This window comes from Arvicola amphibius, chromosome 2, assembly GCF_903992535.2.
Source record: "Arvicola amphibius chromosome 2, mArvAmp1.2, whole genome shotgun sequence".
Taxonomy (NCBI): domain Eukaryota; kingdom Metazoa; phylum Chordata; class Mammalia; order Rodentia; family Cricetidae; genus Arvicola; species Arvicola amphibius.
The window spans coordinates 113,088,767-113,113,158 of record NC_052048.2 but is presented as its reverse complement, the minus strand read 5'-3'; the positions used below and the strand labels follow the sequence as shown (position 1 = coordinate 113,113,158).

The following is a 24,392-nucleotide window of genomic DNA, read 5'->3' as shown; positions in this document are numbered from 1 at the left end:
TCTCCCATGGTCCCCATGCTCCCAATTTACTCAGGAGATCTTGTCTTTTTCTACTTCCCATGTACATTAGATCCATATATGTCTCTCTTAGGGTCCCCATTGTTATCTAGGTTCTCTGGATTGTGAATTGTAGACTGATTTTTTGTGGTTTTATGTCTAAAAGTCACTTTGAGTGAGTACATATGATAATTGTCTTTCTGGGTCTGGGTTACCTCACTCAATATGATGTTTCCTAGATCCATCCATTTGCCCACAGATTTCAAGATGTAATTATTTTTTTCTGCTGTGCGGTACTCTATTGTGTAAATGTACCATGTTTTCCTCAGGTGAGGGGCATTTAGGTTGTTTCCAGGTTCTGGCTATGAAAAACAATGCTGCTATGAACATAGTTGAGCACATGTCCTTGTGGTACGATTGAGCATCCTTTGGGTATATATTCAAAAGTGGTATTTCTGGGTCTCGAGGTAGATTGTTTCCTAATTTTCTGAGAAATCACCATACTGAAATTAAAAGCAGCTATACCAGCTTGCATTCCCACCAGCAATGCAGGTGTGTTCCCTTAACCCCACATCCTCTTCAGCATAAGTTGTCATTAGTGTTTTTGAGCTTGGTCATTCTTACAGGTGTAAGATGGAATCTCAGAGTTGTTTTGATTTGCATTTCTCTGATGGTTGAGGATGTTGAGCATTTCCTTACATGTCTTTTAGCCATTTTAGATTCCTCTGTTGAGAGTTCTCTGTTTAGGTCTGTACCCCATTTTTAAAATTGAATTATTTGTTCTTTTGATGATTAAAAGAGTTCTTTGTATATTTTGGAGATCAGCCCTCTGTCTAATGTGGGGTTAGTGGAGATCTTTTCCCATTCTGTAGGCTGTCATTTTGTCTTGTTGACCGTGTCCTTTGCCTAACAGAAGCTTCTCAGTTTCAAGGAGGTCCTATTTATTAATTATTTCTCTCAGTGTCTGTGCTACTGGGGTTATATTTAGAAAGTGGTCTCCTGTTCCAATGCATTCAAGTGTACTTCCCACTTTCTCTGTTATGAGGTTCAGTGTGGTTGGTTTTATGTTGAAGTCTTTGATCCATTTGGACTTGAGTTTTGTGCATGGCGATACATATGGATCTATTTTCATTCTTCTATGTGTTGATATCCAGTTATGCCAGCACCATTTGTTGAATATGCTCTTTTTTTTCCATTTGATATTTTTTGCTTCTTTGTCAAATATCAGGTGTTTGAAGGTGTGTGGATTGATATCCAGGTCTCGATTTGGTTCCCTTGGTCCTCCTGTCTGTTTTTATGCCAATCCCAGGGTGTTTTCAGTACTGTAGCTCTGTAGTGGAGTTTGTAGTCAAGGAAGGTAATGCCTCCAGAAATTCCTTTTATTGTACAGGGTTGTTTTGGCTATCCTGGGTTTTTCTGCTTTTCCATATGAAGTTGAGTATTGTTCTTTCAAGGTTTGCTGGGATTTTGATGGGCATCGCATTGAATCTGTAGGTTGCTTTTGGTAAGATCGCCATTTTTACCGTCTTAATTCTGCCTACTTAAGAGCATGGGAGAGCTTTCCATTTTCTGGTGTCTTTTTCAATTTCTTTCTTCAAAGATTTAAAGTTCTTGTCATACAAGTCTTCCACTTGTTCGGTTCGAGTTACTCCTAGACATTTTATGTTATTTGTGGCTATTGTGAAGGGTGATGTTTCTCTCATTTCTTTCTCAGCCCATTTATCATCTGTGTAAAAGAGGACTACTAATTTTTTTGAGTTAATCTTGTATCCTGCTACATTCCTGAAGGTGTTAATGAGTTGTAGAAGTTCCTTGGTAGAATTTTTGGGGTCACTTATGTAAACTATCATATCAGCAAATAGTGAGAGTTTGACTTCTTTTCTGATTTGTATCATGTTTGGGGAAATCCTTATGATATTCATGTCTGCTATGGTGAAGAAAAAAGAATAGTTCAGTCAGTGGCAACAGGGACAGGGGCTGAGCGATGTACCTCCACACACAGTGGACTGAGTCATGCACCTCCACACACAGTGGACTGAGTCATGCACTCCACACACAGTAGATTGAGCCATGCACCTCCACACGCAGTGGCTGAGAACCTCTGTTAGGGACCTCAGCTCAGGTAGAGTGGGATCCTTGGCTTTATGCAGGAGGGAGTTTTAGAGTGGGGCAGTTCAAAGCAGAGTAGGGGTCATTAAAAGACTGTGTATGTGCATGTGTGTGTGTGTGTGTGTATATATATATGCATGCACATACATACACTTACATATATGTACACACATATCCTTTCAGATGAGTTTAATTCAAGGTGACACAGCATTCAGAACAGCAAAGATGAACAGCAGGTGCTGGCTGGATCTGAGATTGGATTTACCTTATGATTATTACTTATTTAGTTTTACCAAATGTATTACAGTGTCCAGCAGGCTCAAAGATAGCACTTCATTCTAGCAATAGGTAGCAAAAAGATGTGACGCCACAGTGTCCAGATGTTAAACAGGAGTGGACGAGGTCACCTCGTCTAGGCATAGCCAGATCTCTTGATTCCTCCTGTGGCCAACACCCTTCCCTGCTGCCTTTCCTGTGGGCTTCTCTTTTCTTCCATCCCCTCCCCCACACCCAGTGCCCTATCTTCTCCACCCATCACCTTAGCCTACTGCATGGCTTTCAGGGACTTCTGGCCACCATCTGCATGGTGCTGCAGCCCTCTTCCCAGACCCAGTTCCTGAACCATAGTGTTTTTCTAATTATTTATTTTTATTTTATGTACATGGGTGTTTTGCCTGCATTCATGCCTACATACCGCCCAAAAGAGGACATCATGTCTCCTGGACTGGAGTTCCAGATGGTCATGTGCTGCCACGTGGGTGTTGGGAATGGAACCTGGGTTCTCTGGAAGAGCAGCCAGTGTTTTTAGGTTCTGAGCCATCTCTCCAGCTTCTTTTCTTGATTCTCAGCTGGCAAGAGGTACTCTGGGATGAAGCATCTTTTCCCTTCTAATGTCTTCTTCTCTTGCCTCACCTCTTCCATTCAAAAATAGTTGAAATATGACGGCAACTATAAAAATGAAATAAACTGGGCCGGGTGGTGGTGGCACATGTCTTTAATCCCAGAGGCAGAGGCAGGTGGAGTTTTGTGAGTTCGAGGCCAGCCTGTTCTACAAAGTGAGTTCCAGGACAGCCAAGACTACACAAAGAAACCTTGTCTCGAAAAACCAAAAGGAAAGAAAAAGAAAAGAAAGAAAATGAAATAAATTAGCAAATGAATGTCAAGTTATCAAGCAGAGATTTAAACTGTAAAATATGATATTGCTCTGTGAGGGTCAGTCATAGGAGGACCGAGGAGATGGTTTAGTGGTCAGGGCACTTGCCGTTCAAGTTTGAGACCTGAATTTTGATCCTGCACCCATGTAAAGACCTGCCCGTGACCTTGCAAGCATCTGTTAACCCCAGAGCTGTGAGGGGTAGACAGAGGACTGTTGTAGCTTGCTGGTCTCCAGTCTTGCTGCACATTGAGGGAGAGACTCTGACTCAAAAGGTATGAGGCAGAGAGTAGCCTGTGCAAGTATACACACATGTGTACTTAATGCATATGTTCCACATACATGTATATGCAGCTACTACACACAAACCACACCACACATGCATATACCACATCTACATATATCACACACATACACCACACACCCACCATACACACGCACACTGTCACATATACGTATACATTGCATACACACATGCACTGTCATACAATATGTATATATGATACACACCTGCATATCCAGCACACATACCACACACACTTGTGCACACACCATGTAGATCACACAGTCACAGGAGTTTCAATGTGAAGCTGACATGTGGAAACATTATTTTATCAGCGCTTGTTTCTTTAGCTGTGCTTTCATTTCACACTCTACTTTTGCAAGTCTCAACACACACACACACACACATACACATACACACACATACACACACACATACACACACATACACATACACACACATACACACATACACACACATACACACACATACACATACACATACACACACATACACACATACACACACATACACACACATACACACACATACACACACATACACATACTTTTTTTTTTTTTGGTGGCGGGCAGGAACCTGTACTTGAGCTCACTGTTATTGCCCAGGCTGGCTTGGACCTACGTTACCCTCTGCCACAGCTTCTGAGACCTGGCCTTACAGGTTTGCACTACCATGCATGGCTAAGGCATCTCCGTCTCCCGGTCACATAGCCCTGAGGTTGGCGAGAGGGTGTGATTCGTAAGGAGGAGGAAATATTTCAGTGTTTCGTATGAAAAACTTCTCATTTTTCTTGTCATTCAGAATTGCAATACTCCATTTTGCCCAGAAGATGGCAACATTACCAGTGATGTAAATCACAAACTAGCCTGACAAAGCCTGGCTCTGGCTAGATTTCACTCGGCACCTCATTTTTTTTTTTTTTAATTCTGTCTCGGAAGTTAGAATAATAGGAATAATTACATTTAAATAAGACAGTTTTTCTTATTCTCTTCCTTGAAATTTACAGTGCAGAGGCTTAAGAAGAAAGGCGTGCTACAGACCCCGTTCTTGTCTGTCTTCATTTCTGGGCACCCTTCAATAAGAGTCTCAAAATAAATAGCCTCATAAAATTGAAGTACTTCTTAATTGTATCTTCTCATGGTATGCTTTAAAAAGCCTGATTAAAATAACTTAAACTGCTGCAATCTTTTTTATCTCTTTTGATAACAAGCTCAAACAAAATCCATAATTGAGTAAGTCATTTACCTCCGTCAATTCTGTTTTAAAAGCCCGTTTTTCCTTTGTTATATATTTTTTGGCTGTATTATTCACTTCTTAGGAATAGCCTGTGTTATCAGTTTTCAACATTTTTTTTAAATCATGGGGTTTCTTTACACGCTTAGTAACTGAGGACCCCAAAGAGCTTTTTAAAATACGGATTTTGTTTGGGAGGTGGCTCAGTGGATAGGCACCTGCTCTGCAAGGGTGGGGCCAATTCCTGCATCCACAGAGAAGCCTGGCCAGGGTGGTAACTACTTAACATTTGGTCTTGTTATTACTGTTGTTGTTGTTATTCTTAGTATGTGTGTGTGTGTGTGCATGTGCACATGTGTGCACACTTGAGTGTATGGAGGTCTGAGGACAACTTTGTGGACTCCATTCTTTCCATTGGCCCTCACATAGGTTCTGGTTATTGAATTTGGTTTTCAGACTTGTGCAGTAAGCCCCCTCCCTGGCACCCATACCTATTTTTGACTTAAACTTTACTCTGATTTTTTAAACTGGGCAGCACGATGTTATGATGTACATAGTGTTGCTGTGTGTTATGTAAATTAGAGTGTCTATCATTTTTGAGTTAGTCATTTAAAAAAAAAGTGTGGCAAGAATCTCAAACCTACACTGCTAGCAAAACTCTCAAATATTATACAGTAGTAAGAAGGACCCCTGTGCTGCACATTTTCCCTGTAGATGCTGGCACTCTGACCAAGCCTCAGGTCTTGCTCCCCTGCATCTAGTAACCCCCCATTTTATTCTTCATCTCAGCAGGTTTTCTTTTAAAATAAAAAATCTTGACTTAACATGTGTGTGTGTGTGTGTGTGTGTGTGTGAGTGCGTGTGCGTGCTTGTGTGTGTGTATACAGGCACATACATGCTAGTGTACACATGTAGGAGTCAAGGGACATGTTTTAGGAGTCAGTTCTTTCCTTCCACCATGTTTTCAAAGGACCAAACTCAGTTGTCGGTCTTCGTGACAAGATGCTTACTGAGCCAGCTCGTTGGCTCCATTTCCTTTTTAGATTCTAAACATAAGTGAGAATACCCAGCATTTTTCTTACCTCATTTTTTTTCATTTAGTGTGGAGTCATCTAGGTTCATCCATGTTGTAGTGGTGTACAGAATCTCACTGTTAGAATCTGAGAAACAGTCCACATAGGCTTATAGGCTGCTTATGTTGCTTCCTAGGAGCTAGGCGTGGTGTCACAGAGTCATCCCAGGAGAAGGGCAAAGACGTGAGTCCAAGACCATCTAAGTGACCTTTTCTCTGCGTCATCATCATCACCCCTAATCTCTTCTTGACAATAGTCATCCTTACAGGAGTCAGGTGTATCTTCTAAAACATTCCATGCTGGTGATAAAATCTAGGCCTTGTGTGTGGTAGGCAGACCACCCCCAGTGCCCTCATCCCACCCTTTAGCCCTTTCCTTAGTCTTTCTCCGATGAGCAGTGGTGGCAAGTGCCTCTTTAAATATCCAATGACCATTTTTATGTTTTCCTGGAAAACATCTGTCCATATATTTTGCTCATTTTAAAACGACTTGTTTTTCTACTACTGACTTCTTTACATATTTTAGATATCCACCCTTTATCAGATAGGTGGCTTGGAGATGTTTTCTCAGCTGCATGTTGCCGTTTTGTTGACAGATCCTCTTGCTGTGCAGAATTCTTTTGTTGTAGTCCTGTCACAGTTAATCTTCTGTGCCAGCTTGACTGCACGGAGAGAGAATGCTTGGAGATGACTGGAACCCGCTCTGGCTGTGTCAGCGTGGGCATCCTCAGAAACGCTTATCCGATGGGAGAATGTCCATCCTGGGTGTGCACAGCATCCCATCTAGAGGCCAGAGCCCCAGGGAGGATCGAAGAGTCAGGAGGAGGTAGCTCTCACGCAGGCTTACTCTTTGTGTTCTGGTTGTGATGAGGGAGGAGATCTGTCCCATCATGTCCTCTCTGCTATCGCAGCTAGCCTTACTTCAGTCTTAGCACAATGGACTGAAATGGTGAACCACGTTGTTTCATCTTGTTTCCTCTTCATATTTGTCCTAGTGACAAAGTCTAAGTAACTAAAGTCCTGCTTATTCTTGTATACTCTAAACTTTCGTGATGGCAGCCTAAGGGCTAATGTCAAGGCATTCCCCCTTTTGTCTTCTTCTGGGAGTGTTAGGGCTCAGGTCTAATGTTTAGGTCTTCTATTCATTTTGCATGTGAGTTAATTTTTGTGCGTGTAAGGCATAAGAGACAGGTTCAGTGTTGTTATTTTACATGTGAAGATTCAGTTTTCCAAGGATCCTTTTTTTCTGAATTGGTTCATGTTTATTGGAGGAAGTGAGTTCATAGTTGGAAACAGTCCCAAAAACTTTAACTAAAGGCATAGGGTAATTTATCCCAACCTTACTTAAGTCCTGGTGTGAACTGTGAGAAACTGTTATCCCCATTCATTGCTGCATCAATACTTGGGTCATAGGAGAGAATATCAATCAGGATAAGAGGATTCCTATAGATCTGTAATCTTGTGACACTAAAGATGAATAAAGGGAATCTTATAAAATGCCAAATCATCCTGGAAGCTTAGATAAAACTTAAGTATTTCCTACAACATACAAGAGATATATCTGGTATTCAACACTGAAATAATGGCCTCTAATGTCTGGAAAATACGCTGTCTGCTCTAATTAATTATATCCATATAGTGCACTACAATGCCAAGTTCTGTGTGAGAAGAGGAATGCATCTCAGAAAAGGAGCATGTGAGGTGTAATAATCAGGGCACAAAAGGAAACAGTTTTCAAAATTTATGTAGTGAATCAGTATTTTGAAAAACCCAACACCAGTTTTTGAAGAGATGGTTCTTTACCCTTGTCTCTTTTAGTGTCGTGTTGGAAATTAGTTGATCAAACATGTTTGAATTTATTTTACATCTCCATAAACTTCCCCCAATGATCTAGTTTCCCCCCCCCCCCTCTCTCTCTCTCTCTCTCTCTCTTTCTGTGTTACAGTCATTGGCCAGCAAGCTCTAGGGATCCCCCTTCTCTGCCCTATCCAGCGCTGGGATTAAAAGCACTGACTTCCTGGCTTTTACACGGTTATCTCCTCAGTCCTTAGCTTATAAGTTTTTATGTCAGCATCATGCTGTTCTGTTCCTATAGTTTTGTAGTAGTATTTTTTAAAGTATAAATACTTGTAAAATATTTTAAAAATACCTTTTTAACCCAGGGCTCAGGCTGTTCTTGAATTCCTTTTTCTTCCTGTTTTTAAGCAATCTTCCTTGTTTCACATGGACTGTGCCTGGCTTTATAGTATAATCTTACAGTAGGAAATGTGAGGCCCCGATTCTGTTTTTGTCTTGTGTGTGCGTGCGCGCGTGTGTGTGTTCACACACACACACGCGTGCATACACACACATGTACATTCATGAGCAGGTCATCATGGAGGCATGGTTGTCAGAGGGCAACCTCAGGTGTTGGTTGATCTTCAACCTTGTTTGACAGAGGACTTCATTGCTACTGTGTATGCCTGGCTAGCTGGCACATGACCTTCAGGGAACTCTCCTGCCTCTGCCTCCTGTTTCACCACAGTGGCTCTGGGCCTGCACGCACATTTGTCATGTCTGGCTTTCACGTGAGTGCTCAGGCTCCAAGCCCAAGTCCTCATGTTTTCTTTTTACCCACTGAACCATCAACCCAGCCTTGGTTTTGTTTTCTCTGGATTGCCTTGGTTATTGAGGTTTATTTATGGCTTGCTTGAAAATTTTAGATTTTTTTTCTATTTCTGAAAGGGTATCATTGGAATCTTGATAGAGATTGCATAACATTTAGATGTCGCTTTGGGTAGTATGGACATTTTAACAGTATCAGTTACTTTAATCAGTCTATGGATAGAAGTGTCGTTTATTTCTGTATGCTTAAATCAATAATCCGTCTCTCTCCCTTGGCCTCCCTCCCTCCCCTTCTTTTCCTCCTCCCTTCTAACTCCCATTCCTCCCCTCCCTTCTTTGACGGGCTCTCACTGTGTGTCTCATCTTCTCTGATTTCATTTTAAAAAGCTTTTTTTCTATTAGAGATACAAATCTTTTACCATCTTGATTAAATTTATTCATAAGTATTTTGTTTTTTTTTTAAGATGCTGTCACATTTTGATTTCTTTTCCAGATAGGTTGTTTTTATTCAGAAATACAACTGACTTTTTAAAGATTGGTTTGAATCTAAAACTTTACTGAGCTCAATTATTAGTTCTTTTGTGGACTCTGTTCTTTTCTGTGTATAGTTTCATACCATATGCAAATTGAGATAATTTTTTTGCCCTCACATTTCTGGTTTGTATGCTTTTTATGTCTTTTTCTTTATAATATTGCTAGAATGTCTGGTTCAATATTGAGCAGTTGTGGCAAGAGTTGGCCCCTTATCCTATGGAAGATCTTAAAGGAAAAGCTTTTAAATCCCACTGTTATGATGTCAGCTGTAGGTTGTCATAGTCATTAAGCGACTTATTGTTTATTTTTCATTGCTTGTATGTCTCTGTATGGGAATAGGCCTGTGAGTGCAGGTGCCTGCAGAGGGCACCTGGTTCTGGGGAGCTAGAGGTACAGGCTGTAGGGAGACACCTGGTGTGGGTGATGGGGACTGAACTCAGGTCCTCGGGAAGAGCAGCAAGCACTCTTAGTGTGGGGCCATTTCTCCAGTCCCCATAGCCTTTATTATCTTTATTATATATTAGAAAATGTTTTTTGTTTATAAGCTGTTGAGTTTTAAAAATTTACTTATTAATGTATCTGTGTGTGCACAGTGTGTACATGTATGAGTGTGCGTGTGTGTTTCTTGAAGTGTATGTAGGTCAGAAGACAAATTTCAGGAGTTTCAGGTTGTTTTTCTTCATCCACTCGTGCAGCGACTTTCTTGTTTCTGACATGCTAGCTTACTTCTGAGCTTGTGGATTATTATTGTTGTTGTTATTATTCATGTCTCCACCTCTCACTTGCTACAAGAGTGCTATGATTATAGATTATGCTACCACATCTAGCTTTTTTTGGGTGGATTCCACAGATCAAACTCAGGTAGTCAGGGTTGTGCACCAAGTGCCTGTTCCTGTTCCAGCTGAGCTAGCTGGCTGGCTCCTTTGTTTGCTTTAATCAAGAAAGGATACAGAGGGTTGACCAGATGGCCTAACAGGTCTTGGTGTTTGCCACCAAACCTTTTGAACTGAGTTCAATCCCTAGAATCCATGTGGTAGAATGAGATGACTGACTTCCAAAAGTGGTTTTCTGACCATCACATGTATTGTGTGGTATGCACGCGCGCGTGCGTGCGTGAACACACACACATGCATACTGTTAAAATGAAGGCTTTGTCAAGCACATCCTTCCTCCTTCCCTCCCTTCCTCCCTTCCTTCCTCCCTTTTCTTTTTTTCTTTTGTTTTATGAGACAGGATTTCACTGTGTAGCCTGCCTACACAGTGTAGTAGTTGAAGTGTGTGTAGGTCACTCTGCAGACCAGGCAGGCCTCTAACTCACCAAAATCCACCTGCCTCTGCCTCCCCAAGCAATCACATTTTCTGGAACAACTGAGATGATGTGTGTTTCCTTCCATTCTGCTAATGTTATATATTGCATTGATTTGTAGATGTTAAGTTGTTCTTCCATGCTAAATATAGATGCTCCTTGGGTGTGGTATGATCTTTTTTGTATGTTGTAGCATTTGGTTTGCTGTCATTTCATTAATTTTTTCATTGTTAGGGTCTCTTAGAGACATTAGCCTGTTCTTGAGTATTTGTGTTTGGCTCTGGTGTCGAGGTGATGCTGGCCTTGTAAACAGTGCTTGGAAGAAGTGTTCCTATTTTTTTTGGGAAGAGTTTAAGGGGATTTGATATTAATTCTCGTTTGAATGATTGAATTTGACCATGAAGCCACCTGATCCTTGATTTTTCTTTGTTGATGTTTATGGAGGGTAGTATCTTAATTTATTGCACTTTTAAACTATCGATTAACATGTAGTGGCTCAAGTATCACACTATGCCCCATGCACATACACAACACCTGTATCCAGTGTGTGCTAATCATGGAACACCAAGTAAGTGGTGGGATCTTTCTTTGAGATTTGGACTCCTAAACTATAGGAGGTTCAAATGCCTGAACTGAGATTGGGAGGAATGCCTACGCTGGCGCTTCTGGTGACTTTGGGGACTGTTTCAGTTACATTGTCAGGAAATACTCATGTATTTAAGAAGAAAATGACCACATACTGAATTTTTAAATTATGTGCTGTGCTGGCTAGTTTATGTCAGCTAGACATAGGCTAGAGTCATTGGAGAGAAGGAGCCTCAATTGAGAAGATGTCTCTATAAGATCAGACTGTAGGCAAGCCTGTAGGGCATTTTATCAATTAGTGATAGATGGGGGGAGGGCCCAGTTCATTATGGGTGATGCCATCCCTGGACTGGTGGTCCTGGGTTCTATAAGAAAGCAGGCCGAGAAAGCTGTGAGGAGCAAGCCAGTAAGCAGCACCCCTCTATGGCCTCTGCATCAGCTCCTGCCTCTAGGTTCCTGCTCTGTGTGAGTTCCTGTCCTGACTTCCTTCAGTGATGAACAGTGATGTTGAAGTGTATGCCAAATTAACTCTTTCCTACCCAACTTGCTTTGGTCATGGTGTTTTATCCAGCAAAAGTAACCCTGACTAAGACATTTGGCTCACATATTAAGATTTGTATAGACTCAAAATGAGATCAGGAATTGTAAAGCAAATGCTATCAGAATTTTTGGTTGTGGATTGGGAAAAGGTTACTGCAAATTCAAATATTGTTAAATAAGATTATTATGTTGATTTTTTTACATTATACTTGTAGGATTGAATTTTTGCTATTAATATAAAATCTATTATTTTGAATTTAATGTTCCTAGAACACATCTATGGAATCTTAAATTATAATACTTCATTTAAGATACATAGTTAATGAAAAGTTACTTGGTTATCAAATGAGTTTGAGTATTTTAAATTTTCAGGACAAGTTTAATGATAGAGATAGAGCTTGTGAACCTATATTAAAGTTAAGTTGGGGGGGGGTGCACAGAGCTTCTCAGATCTGTCCGGTCTGGCTTTCATTCTGATGTCTATGGGAATGTGTTAGCAGTTCTCAGATAGCTTTGTTGATTCCCTTAAACATGGAGAATTGTCCTTTAGGGTTTATTACAAGGGGCTTGCGAGAAAAAGGTCACTGCTGGTTTTTCTTAGGCTTCAGATGCCGAAGAACCATTTTATATCCTCAAGAGCAGGGCTTAGGCTGGGGCAGCATCAGCTTTGCTCTCTCCAGCTAATTATGACTAACACCATTGAGTTCCTGCCACTCCAGTTCTTTTTCATTTGGCTTTTCTAAGAGAATGCCTGCTAATAAGCAAAGCCATAGATGAGTAGAGGATAAAAATAATTGTGTGCTTCATTAACCATCAGTGCATAGCCCCACTTCTAGTTAATGTGGGGAGGATGGTTAGCTTTGGAAAAAGTGCTCTATTGAGCTATTTGTTGTGTGTGATGGAGCCATTCTTGCATCAAAAACAGACCTTGGGGCGATTTTCCTTAGTGCAGTATGTGGAAAAGAGTCAGAATTAATATCATCACCCTCAGTACACACATGGCTGCATAAGCACGCTAAAATCTCCTACTTTTATTAAAGGCGAAATGGCATGGTTTTTATAAATTATTTTTAAATTAGTATTCAAAGTAGCAAGCTTTATTATGGCGCTTTCATGGGTGTGTGTGTCATCATCTCTGTTGTGGTTCTCTCCTCCCCCGGCCTCTCCTCTGCCGCTCCCTTCCCCTCACCATAGCCCTTTGTTCCATTTCAAGTCATATATCTGTTACCTCTCTTCCCCCTTCCCCAGGAAGCTCTCCTGTTCCTCAGGCCTGGTCCCCCGTCTAGTGTCCTCACGCAGATATACATCTCATGCCGTGGGATACATACTCTCACAGTTTTCAATGCAGGTTTCACAGGCTAGAGATCATGGGCTATCTGTCGTTCTGAGTGGCTTTGTGGGTCACGTAAGGACTTGCAGCTCTGAACATTTCCTTGCATACGTCATGATTTCATTTTTCTTTTAAAATTTCCTTGGGCACATGTAGCACATTTTCCTTCAAAAATTTATTAGTATGTGCCTGTGTCTGTATGTGATTATGGATATGCACATGAGTGCAGGTCCCACAGAGTTCAGAGATGCCAGCTCCCTCTGGACCTGGAGTTACAGGTGAGCCACCTGATAGGGCCTAGCAGGACTCGAACTCAGTCTCAGGGAAGAATAGCACATGCACTTAACCATTGAGCTATCTCTCCACCCACTTACCACATTTTCTTTATTCATCGTTGGTGTTTGTCTCTGCTTGTGTGCTTTTTATCAATAGTATCATCTCTTACAAATGTTCTAATATTATTTTTTCCCTGGGGAAAAGTTATCATAGTTATTGTGGAGACTTAGAGCCTCTCTGACTACCGAAGACAATCTGGATGTTTCATTATGGATTTCTGATGTACAGTCTACTGTATTTTAATGAGATATTTGGCTTTAATAACTTCAAGTAATTTTGTTGTAAAGTCTTTAAAGTTGTCTGGAAAAATATAGTTGAGTGCTTTCCCCTTTGGATGGAACCATAAGTTTAGAATTTGGCTTGGTCTAACATGACTAATATATGTTTCAAAAGTAATTTACAATTGACTGTGATCAGAGTATAGTACAAGAAAAAAATAACCCGACACAATTATATTAGAAATAAAATGATCTATACGTGGCCATGTAAAGGGGTAAGTTCTAATGGCTGTGTCCCATCTTATTTTCCATGCAGCATCGTTGCTTATCCCTGCTGGTAGACCTCTCCCGAGTTTCACACCAGAAGACCTGGTATGTAGCTTGTCTCCTCATTGAAGGGTGGCAGAAGGTTGAGGGCAGGTGTAGTTCTCAGCCCTCGGCTTGAGTGGGAGGAGATGTAGAAGACCAGAAGGGTCAGCAGTAGTTTCTAGGCCTTGGAAAACCGGAGGAGCCCTGCAGCGAATGGGTCACCACATATCCTGGTCTCCCACAGTCGTCAGCGTCACGTGGTAACTACAGAGTGTGGGGGTTTAATGTGCAGTGTACGTTCATACCTGGTGCCTCTGAAGGGGAAACCTTTTCCCTGGTTTTCTTTTCTTCAATGGTAGAGTCATCTGATACTTTTCATTCTGTTTAAGTGTTTTTGCTTGTTTTTACTTTGATAAAAGTAAAAACTGTTTCACCTTCTCAAGGACTTAGAGGCAGGTAATAAAATTATATGTTTTTTATAGTATTTATAGAAAATCGAGTAGCTTTTAGATAGGCACACTTTTCCACATTTCCTTCTTTTCCATGGTCAGAATCCCAGATCTATTTCACACCGTCTTTACGTCCATGGATTGCCTTTCTGGGGTGTGAGGCCTAGCAGGCAGCCATTCACCTTTACTCATTAAGATAACACCCCATGAGGGTTTTCTTGAGAATGACTCTGTTTTAGTAGGAGACCAATGGGATGTCTCAGTCTTTGAGATTTATGGAGCCATCCTCCTTTTCCTTGATTGCAGAATTCTATTCTGTCAAAAGTGAAAACACATTTATAAAGCAAATCCTGAAAGAGCCTATTCCCCGAAGATAATCGTTGTAGTTGTTTAAAACTGGATCATTTATTTCCGGAATGGGTAAACAGTAAAATTGCTCTCTTTGCTGTTCCTGTAATCTTCTCTCCCTCTCCCTTTCCTCCCTTTCCTCCCCTCCCTTCTTCCCTTCCTCCCTCCTCCTCCTGCTTTCTTTCTATGGTCCTCTCCTTGACTAAGAAGAGCTCTCCTTGCTGGTAAAGTAAGACCCGCTGTAGTAGCTAACAATAGTTCATTGGTGGACATTTTCTAATTTTCTATTTTCCGTCTTCTAATATAGAATTTTATTGGTTATATTTGCACATGTCTCTTTATGAGATAATCCCGTAAATTCCTAGAGGTTGAATTTCTGAGACACAAGCGTGCATGTTTTTCACTTTGACGTTTACAAACTTGTCCTTCCAAAGAGTTGTTCTAGTCAGTGTGCATTCTGTATAAATAGTGGTCTGAGAAAAGCAGTTTTTACCACACCCCCAGAAACACTGCATGCTGCTTATGCCAAAGTAGAGCATAGCTCCTGTTTAAGGGAGAGAGCGACCACAGCCTTAGAACGTGAGTTCAGGCTGCTGTGAATGATGTGTCTATCACAGAAATGTTGATGTGAGCTTTCATAATCACAAACAAAAACCACACATGTGTTTAGTAAATACATGACAGACACCAGGCTTGCAAACTACAGCAAAGAAGTGACATCTCCGTCCTAGGTTTTAGAGGTATTTGAAGACAGGCTTGGCTTCTGGGTTGGGAAAGCTACCTGTTTATAGATTCCAAAGGCTCAAAATGCCAGCTAGAAGATGTTAGATCAGACACATTGGTGACTGTTACATACATGGCTGTTACGGGGACTAAACAAATTCCAGAATAATTTTGGCTCTCAATCTGCTCCATTACAACTCTCTATAATGACGAAGTTCTAGATAGCCAAAGTTCTAGATAGCCAATCAGTTTGCATAATCTTTGACAGTGATTTGCCTTTTCAGGAACTCTAGATTCACATGTTCTCTTACGTTTTTGCAGCTCTGATAGACAAAAATGTTTCTTTGTCTCAATTTAGTGGTTTTTAGAAATCCTAGGTTTAATTATATAAAATTATATAGTACAGATGAACTATTATATATACTTAAATGCAGCTAAAGACCAATTTAGAATCTGGAAGATCCTTGCAAACTATGACTCTTACATTTGGCCTCTGAGAACCAGTGGTCCAGGCATAGCTGTGCCCTGGACCAGTGTTATGGGAAGGTGTCCATTCTAGTCATTATCATTTACTGGCCTCATGGCTAACTATTGCAGTGGAACTCCTCTTGATGGAATGATATGAACCAAATGTTAACATGCGGTTCAATCAGATAACTTAGCCTTAAATGTTTATTTATCTTTTATTTTAAGGGTACATTTGTCTGTGTGAGGGTATCGGATTCTCTGCAACTGGAAATTACAGACAGTCATGAGGTACCATGAGGGTGCTGGGAATTGAATCTTGGTCCTCTGGAAGAGCAGCCAGTGCTCTTAACCACTGAGTCATCTCTCCAGTCCATCCTTAAATATTAAGTGTAGTCAAACTATGGTCTAGAGCCGGGCGGTGGTGGCGCACGCCTTTAATCCCAGCACTCGGGAGGCAGAGGCTGACGGATCTCTGTGAGTTCGAGACCAGCCTGGTCTACAAGAGTGAGTTCCAGGACAGGCTCCAAAGCCACAGAGAAACCCTGTCTCAAAAAAAAAAAAAACCAAAAAACAAAACAAGAAACCAAAACAACAACAAAAAAACAAACTATGGTCGAGAGAATCATATTTTTGACTTCCTGTGATAGTGTGGCAAAAGACATAATTCTGGTCCTTTTATAACTTTCTAACAAACATCTGTTGTGTCTAGAACACCCCCAGCTGTGGAGCAAACTTGGCCTTTCCTGGCTATCCTATCCATGTTCCAGCAGGCGTGACCCTGCAGACTGCGTCTGGTGAGAGCTATTCTAAAGATACTCATTTTAGCATGGACAGTAAACTATGTGATCTGTTAAAAAGTATTTGTTCTTGAGAATTTCTCATGTATTTTGATTGTGTCAACCTTTAACCACCTTCTACTTCCTGAAAGGTTTTGTGAGTTTTAGTAAACTGTACGCTAGAGGGGATAGGAACCTCTAATAAAATGTTTAAAGGAGAAAAAAAATTAAACAGCAGTTGTGATTGTTAGGAAAGCAGTCACCACAGAAGAAACTAAGCTGGGCCTGCCATTCCCAGTTCTCTTTCCTATGAATTAGAGACTTAGTATACATTCAAATTCAATTCAAGTTAACTAGCTTAATTTAATTCTTTTTAATTAAAAATATGAAATTAGGGGCTGGAGAGATGGCTCAGTGGTTAAGAGTGCTTCTTCTTCCAGCAGATCTGGGTCTAGTTCCCAGCATCCACCCGGCAGTTCACAGCCATCCCTAACTCCAGGACCGGGGCTCTGCTGCCCTTTTCAGACTCACATGAGTGCTGCATGCACATGTGCACGAACATCTGTGCCACCGAACACACACTCATGCACAAATGTGAACCTTTAAAAAGTAACAAAATGCAAAACTAGGTTTTATTTCTTTATTTGTGTATTTGTGGGGGTGAGGATATGTGTGTAGGGAGGTCAGAGGACACCTTGTGTATGTGTGTATCTTTGGGGGTGGGGATATGTGTGTAGGGAGGTCAGAGGACACCTTGTGTGTGTATCTGTGTGGGTGGGGATATGCATGTAGGTATGTCAGAGGACACCTTGTATGTGTATCTGTGTGGGTGGGGATATGTTCTTAGGGATGTCAGAGGACACCTTGTGTATGTGTGTATCTGTGGGGGTGGGGATATGTGTGTAGGGAGGTCAGAGGACACCTTGTATGTGTATCTGTGTGGGTGGGGATATGCGCGTAGGGAGGTCAGAGGACACCTTGTGTGTGTATCTGTGTGGGTGGGGATATGTTCGTAGGGAGGTCAGAGGACACCTTGTGTGTGTATCTGTAGGGGTGGGGATATGTGTGTAGGCAGGTCAGAGGACACCTTGTGTCTGTTGGTTCTCTCCTTCCACCTCGTGAGTCCGGGAGGGTCCCTTCTCAGGAGCCGCTTGAAGGGAGCACAGTCGCAGTGATGGAGTGCCGGTCTGAGGCAGCTTGCTGTCTCACGTTTATCAGTTTTAGCAAATATAAAGTGAAAGCGTGTGTACTGTTCCGTGTCAGCTTGACACAGGCTAGAGTCATCAGAGGAAGGAACCTCAGCTGAGGAAAGGCCGCCTTTAGATTCACCTGTAAGGCATTTTTCTCATTTAGTGATCAGTGGGGGAGGGCCATAGTTGGTGGTTCTATCCCTGGGATGGTGGTTCCGGGTTCTATAGGAAGGTGGGTAGAGCAAGCCATGGGAAACAAGCCTAAGGACCTGAGTTCGAATCCCCATCACTTATGAAAAAGCCAGTGCTGTGTAGAGCAAAGACAGGAGGATCACGGGATTTTCTGGTTGCCAGACTAGCTCCTGCCTCAAGAAATGAGGCAGAGAGAGTAATAACTTGGGACATCGATGTCTTTCTCTGGGGTCTGTGAGCACACCTGTGGACACCACACACACACTGCCCACAAAACGAAAAGAGAAACGCATTATACTTACCATTTCATTTTCTCCTTTTAAAGGTCACCTTTACAAAGTTAATGTGCCTGTTATGGTGACACAGACTTCTGGAAGAACAGATATTCTCCAGCACCCATTCCAGCAAGTCCTGCAGCAGCTTGGGCAGCCTTCAATAATACAGAGCGGCGTTCCACCATTGCACCCGTGCCCTTTTCCAGCGGCTCCTGAGAAGTCCCACAGACTGGACCCTGTGCTGCTACAGCCTACCATTCTGCATTCCGCTCCGGTAGATAGGAAACACTTGGAAAATGCTACCACAGATAGGCGTGGGCTCCCTGGAAATGAGCACAAGACTGTGCCGGAAGCTTTGCTGAGGCCACAGGAAAGCTCTCAGTACCTCGGCCTTCCCGGTGTGGGGTTTGCGCCTCACATCACTCTAGCGGAGTCTAGCCTGGAGCCGGTGCTCGGCGTCTCAGCAAACATGACTCAGAATCTGCATGGTGGTCCTTTCCCCCGGGGTCCCCGGGGCCCTCTCCATCACCACATGCTTGACGGGCAGCTCCCTGGCCTTAAGGACAGGATGCATGGATGTGACTCTGGAAAGCAACTGAGGAGCACTGAGGAGCCCAGCAGCCCTCCTACATCAGAGAAGGTAGAGTTCTGTGTTCATTTTCTTGATAGAGGAAATAGGCAGTGGCCTGTGGTTAGATTTTCTAGGCTTTTCTTTTGAGGTAAAAGATGAATCAGAATTATATATGATGATTTTTCCCATAGAAAATTGTTTCTTTTTTGTGCATCATGTTAAGTTTCACATGTCGGTTTGACTTGGGGAAGAGAGAGGAGATAAGTATGATAAAAAATATTGTATGAAATTCTTAAAGAATTAATAAAATAACATATTAAAATCAAAGACAATTTCATTTTCTCGTTAGAAACATAAACTCTTACAGGTAATTCCATTTATCCAGTTTAGTGTTATATAGAAAATGAAACCTCATGCTCAGATAGAATTCATCCCTTACTCCACTCACAGTCGGTAGAGTGGACAGTTGAGAACCACCTGACATTTTATCTTTAGAATATTAAAATTTCTTTTCCCTTTATTTCCCTTGCCTTTTCTTCTTGTCCTCATTCTTTCTTCCATTTTTCGTTCTTTCTCCTTCCTTTCTTGTCTTCTTCCACTTCCCCCTCCTTCCTTTCCCTCTCTTCTCTCACTGTCTCTTACATCACTGGGATCTCACCAGGGGCCTGGAGACGCCAGGCCAGCATTGAACTGCATCCTCATCCTCTAACTATTCCAGCTAGGACACAGATGGGGTACAGTGTGGAGGATGATGGGTACAGTGTGGAGGAGGATGATGGGTACAGTGTGGAGGATGATGGGTACAGTGTGGAGGATGATGGGTACAGTGTGGAGGAGGATGGGTACGTGGCTGACTGCTGTCAAAGTATTCTGAACTATTTTTGAGTTCACAGTGATGACTGTGGGGGACAACTTGTTCTGTCTTTGAACATTTCAGATCTTTCATGACACTTGTTCCAGGCCTTTTAGAAAGTTTGCTTTTAATTTTGGTATAAATAATTAACATTAAAATGTGATTTTTTCCCCCCAGAACATACAATTTAGTAACTTAATACAGGCAAATCTCAAAGTATGCGATATTTGGTTCTGAGGTAGAAGTAGCTAAGTGTGAGTTGTTCTTTCTTTCTTTTGGAAGACATTTAATTTTGGAAACATTTTCATTCTGGATTTTGTATGATCTTTGCATATTTGAGGTGTGATGATCAAGAATTTAGTCTATTCTATTAGCTGTTGTCACATATTTTTTCTGCTTGGAGAAAGTAGCTTCATTCAGGAATGTTAATCAAAGATAGTTTATGGGTCTCTTGGAAGCATAATAGAATAAAATTCCAGCTTGACTACTTATAAGCAAGCAATGGAATGTTTCTTTCTGAATTCAGGGATGGTTTGTAACCTGGGTGTAATACAGCCTTACAGCTTCGAGAATGGTCAGAGAAGGCATGGACAGACTCAGCTTCAGGACCAACAGTAAGCTTTCTGGTTGGACTCTATTATGTGGGCTCCTGGGGGTGGGTTAGTCAGCAGAGCTGGAGTGCTCAGCAGCATGCTACCTACCTGCAGTGGGTGAATGCATGGTGCATTAGCTGTTGCTATGTCATCTTCTGGCTTCTAGAGACCCATGTAAAGCGAAGCCCAGCCTGTCCTTCACATCACAAGCCAGGCTGTCTAACACATTTTCATTTGCCCATCACCTTGAAAGACAAGCTGCAGCGTCTTCCTGTATATACATGGACCTTTGCTTCTCTGCCAATTTCTTATTTATTCTTCCTCTCATGCCTAATATTTTATTGCCAACACCAAAGATCACTAATTCTATCAATTTTGATTTTATAGGTCTTTTTCTTAAAAAATTACATTTTTTATTCCTCCTGCTGTGTGTGTAGTTATGCAAACCATAGTGTATAAGTGCAGGTCAGAGGACAGGTTTAAGGAATCAGTTCTCCCAGTTTGTTGAAGCAGGGTCTCTCATGTTTTTGTGGTAGGGCGGTGCATAGCAGGCTATCTAGCCCATAAGCTTCTGGAACATAACACTGTCTTCACCTCTCATGTGGCCATAGGAGCACAGGGATTAGAGATGCACATCACTGCCTCTTGATGTAGGAGTGTTTCTATCTATCTGTTGTGTCATTGGTTAATTAATAAAGAAACTGCTTGGCCTGATAGGTCAGAACATAGGTGGGTGGAGTAGACAGAACAGAATGCGGGGAGGAAGAGGGAAGTGAGGCAATCGCCATGCCTCTCCTCTCTGGGTCAGTCGCCATGAAGCCAGCCACCAGGTCAGACGTGCTGAATCTTTCCCAGTAAGCCACCACCTTGTGGTGCTACACAGATTATTAGAAATGGGTTAAGCAAGATGTGAGAGCTAGCCAGCAAGAGGCTGAAACTATGGGCCAAGCAGTATTTAAATGAATACAATTTGTGTGTTGTTATTTCGGGTATAAAGCTAGCCATGAGGGAGCTGGGCGGGATGAAAAGCAGGCCTGCTTGTCTCATCACTACAGCCTCTGACTTTTGATGTGGGTTCCGGGGTTCTAACTCAGGCCTTTCCTCTTGCAACAGCAAGGGTTCTTCCCTGCCAAGCCATCTCACAGATCTTGTATAGTTTCTGAATCTCTCCAGAATCCTTGTCTACTAAGGAAAACTGTTTGAACATTTTTTCAAATTCCTCACCCATACTAAAATCTTCCGTGCTGTGTGTGTCAGTTTTGACGTAATTAATTAGGTTGTTTCAATGGTCAACATGCTTAGATTAGGAGACATTTAGGAGATTGTTGAAGTATGTTTCTGGGTGCGTCCATGAGAGTGTTTCCAGGGAAAAAGATGTTCTCTGCATTGGCCAGGGGACAGGATGAAAATAAAAAGAGGACAAAGGAAGCCTAGAAGCAGGAGTATACTTTCTCGGCTCCCTACTGCCAAGGTGAGCAACCTCACCCAAAGCATACCCCATTGCCGTGATGGTCTCCTTCATTTGAGGCCCAAACCAATGAGCTCAGAATCTGAAACCACGAAGCAGAATAATGGCTCTAAACTGTCTCTCTCAGGTATTTGTCACAGCGACAAGGAGTCTCAGAAACACACATGCCACACGGGAGTAGGGTGGCCCAGGGTGTTATTGTCATTGCCGGCTAACGTGTAGCCACTGTCACCATATCATGATTGATCAAGACTAAGTTTCTGTTAAGAATAAGAGACACAAACCCATCTCTCTGAGTGTGGCCAACGGTGGGGGCTGACTGAGAAGCAAAGGACAATGGCGCTGGGCTCTGATTCTTCTGCATGGATGGGCTCTGTGGGAGCCTTCTCAGCTTGGTCGGTCACCTTCCTGGACCTGGGGGGAGTTGGGAGGACCTTGGTCTTAGCATGGAGTGGGGAACCCTGATGGCTCCTTGGCCTTGAGAGGGATGGAGGGGAGGCATGGGTGGAGGGGAGGGGAGGGAAGGGGGAGAAGGAGGGGAGGGAAGGGGGAGGAGGAGGGGAGGGAAGGGAGAAGAGGAGAGGAGGAGATGGAAATTTTTAAATATAAAAAAATAAACCATGAAAAAAAAAAGAATAAGAGACACAGCTGGGTGGTGGTGGCACACACATTTCTGTAATCCCAGCACTCAGGAGGCAGAGGCAGGTGGATCTCTGAGTTTGAGGCCAGCCTGGTCTACAAGAACTAGTTCCAGGACAGGCTCCAAAGTACAGTGAATCCCTGTCTCAGAAAGCAATGACAACAACAAAAGAACAAGAGATGCTTTGTCCTGCCCCTGTGAGGAACTGGATTGTACAGAATCAAAGCTGAAGATGGCGGGGATGTTGCCCTGGATTCTGACGTTCTGTCCTGCCAGCCACTGGGATAGTGTAGTTATTTCTGAATTGTGATGGTTGGAAGTTGGACTTGGCAAAGCTTTACCTTAAGGAATCTCATCTTATTTATTTTATGACATAGCCACAAAACCCACACACACTTTAGTCACCTTTGCGAAGTGGAAGATCTTGGTCATTGAGCAGCTGGTTTGCTCTACAGAAGGGAGGCTGAAGCAGCCACCCCACCTCATTGCATTGTCTTGCAGCTAAACTGCTGACATTTTCGACATTCACACAGGATTCATGAAGGAACGACACTGACATTCCTTTAACATTCAACAGGGTAAAATTGCCAGGTGCTTCTGAGGGCAGCAGGCCTCTGATTCTAATTCCCATCCACACACTGATGTCATTAAACAATTCCTATGCTGTGAGTCTTTTTCCTTTTCTAGCTGGAAACTCACTTCTTTGTAACAGTGAATGTCTTCTACTTGGCAGGGCTTGAGACCCTGCACACCAGCGCACCGTCTGTGGATGCTTCCTCCACAAGCAGGGTTTCTCTGCTGCAGTAGAGGGCTTATGCTGTGGGCTCCTGCAGGTGGCCTGTATTACTGCAAGGCCAAAGCCAGTTCTTCCAGAAGTCATGTCTGCTGACATAAAACTTGAAGACTTTTAAGTCACGGTTTTGAATTATTGTTTTTTTCCAATGCATGTATCAAAAATGTAGATGAAGTGTTATATTCTCCTTTCTACAGGATTTTTCCAGCTTTTGAAAGAAAAGTGCTGATGAAACCCCTGCTTAATGTTTGCTCTTTTGAGAGGGAAGGACAACCCCTTCCTAACATTTCTTGTGAAGGATTTATTGGCGTGTGGTTGGCTCTGTGAAATTCTGGAGTCTTTGTGTGCACCGTCCTTCAGCATTCATTGTGGATGCTGTGGAGCACGATTGGCTCTTTTGGTTGTGCAGTCGGGGAGACATCATAGCCAGCAGCTATGTGAACTTTCCAGTGTTTGCTTCTGAAGACAGAAGTTAGAAATGAAAAAAGCAAAACTGTTGACGTCATTGATAAGAAATTTGAGTTTATAATATTCCTTTTCTCTCTGAGTAAAAAGGAGTTCCCTAGTTTCAGAAAAATAGGGTCTTATTTTAATTCAATTCAGAGTCCTGGAGAGAGGAACAGGGAGGGAGGGAAAGGAAGTGAGGGGGGGGGGAGAGAAGTGAAGAGACTGGGGAGAAGGGGTCTGGGGAGGGGAGCAGGGGGTGATATGGATGTTGCACACAGTCAGGGAAAGATCAGAGGAGCATGTTTGGTGTCCTTCTCTATCTTTCTATGCCTTGTCCGCTTCAAACGGGCTTACTGAACTGGGAGCTTATGGTTTTTCAGCTAGCTGGCTAGCCAGTGAACTGCTGCCTCCACTCAGCTTGGGGTTACTGGCTTGAGCAGCCACACCTGCTTTCTGAAGGGTGCTGAGGATAGGACCTTAGTAGCAGCAAGTACTCTTACCACCGAGCCAACTTCCCAGCCTAGTCCTGGGATTTGTCACATCACCTAGTAAGCTGGTAACTCATTGAACAAAGTCCTGTAGGGGTTGCAGTTCATTTTTTACAAAAGATATTTGTAATTTAAGGTTTCCTTTTTGCTGTTAAAATGAAAAACCACATTTGGCGTTGATTCAGGACTAGGACTGACTCAGTTACTTCCTTTTAAAAAGTCAGACTCATTGAGGTAGAATCTAAATATAGTAAAATTCACCTCTTTTGGTGTACAGTGTGAACTTGGGCAAACAGGCAGTTCTACAAAGCAAGCACAACTGTGCTTGAGAACCTTTGCATTACTCCCAGGAATGCCTGGGTGTGTTTGTAGTCATTGCCTTTCCTCTGCCCCCAGTCTCCAAAGTCCTTCACTGGGTCTGCTTTCTTTCAGCATGGAGCTGCCTTTTCCAGAATGACAGTCAACTGGAGCTGTGCAGTGTGCAGCTT

General features: G+C 42.4%; 1 protein-coding gene across 2 annotated transcripts in view; it reads left to right on the top strand.

Annotated features, from left to right (window-relative positions):
• Positions 1-24,392, top strand: part of Gtf2a1l (general transcription factor IIA subunit 1 like) — a 41,545-nt gene that overhangs the window by 4,570 nt on the left and 12,583 nt on the right. For both annotated transcript variants that reach the window (XM_038320450.1, XM_038320449.1), the window contains 3 exons: positions 13,638-13,693; positions 16,328-16,412; positions 18,102-18,691. In XM_038320450.1, the coding sequence (XP_038176378.1) occupies positions 13,638-13,693; positions 16,328-16,412; positions 18,102-18,691 (731 nt within the window). The remainder of the gene's footprint in view (positions 1-13,637; positions 13,694-16,327; positions 16,413-18,101; positions 18,692-24,392) is intronic.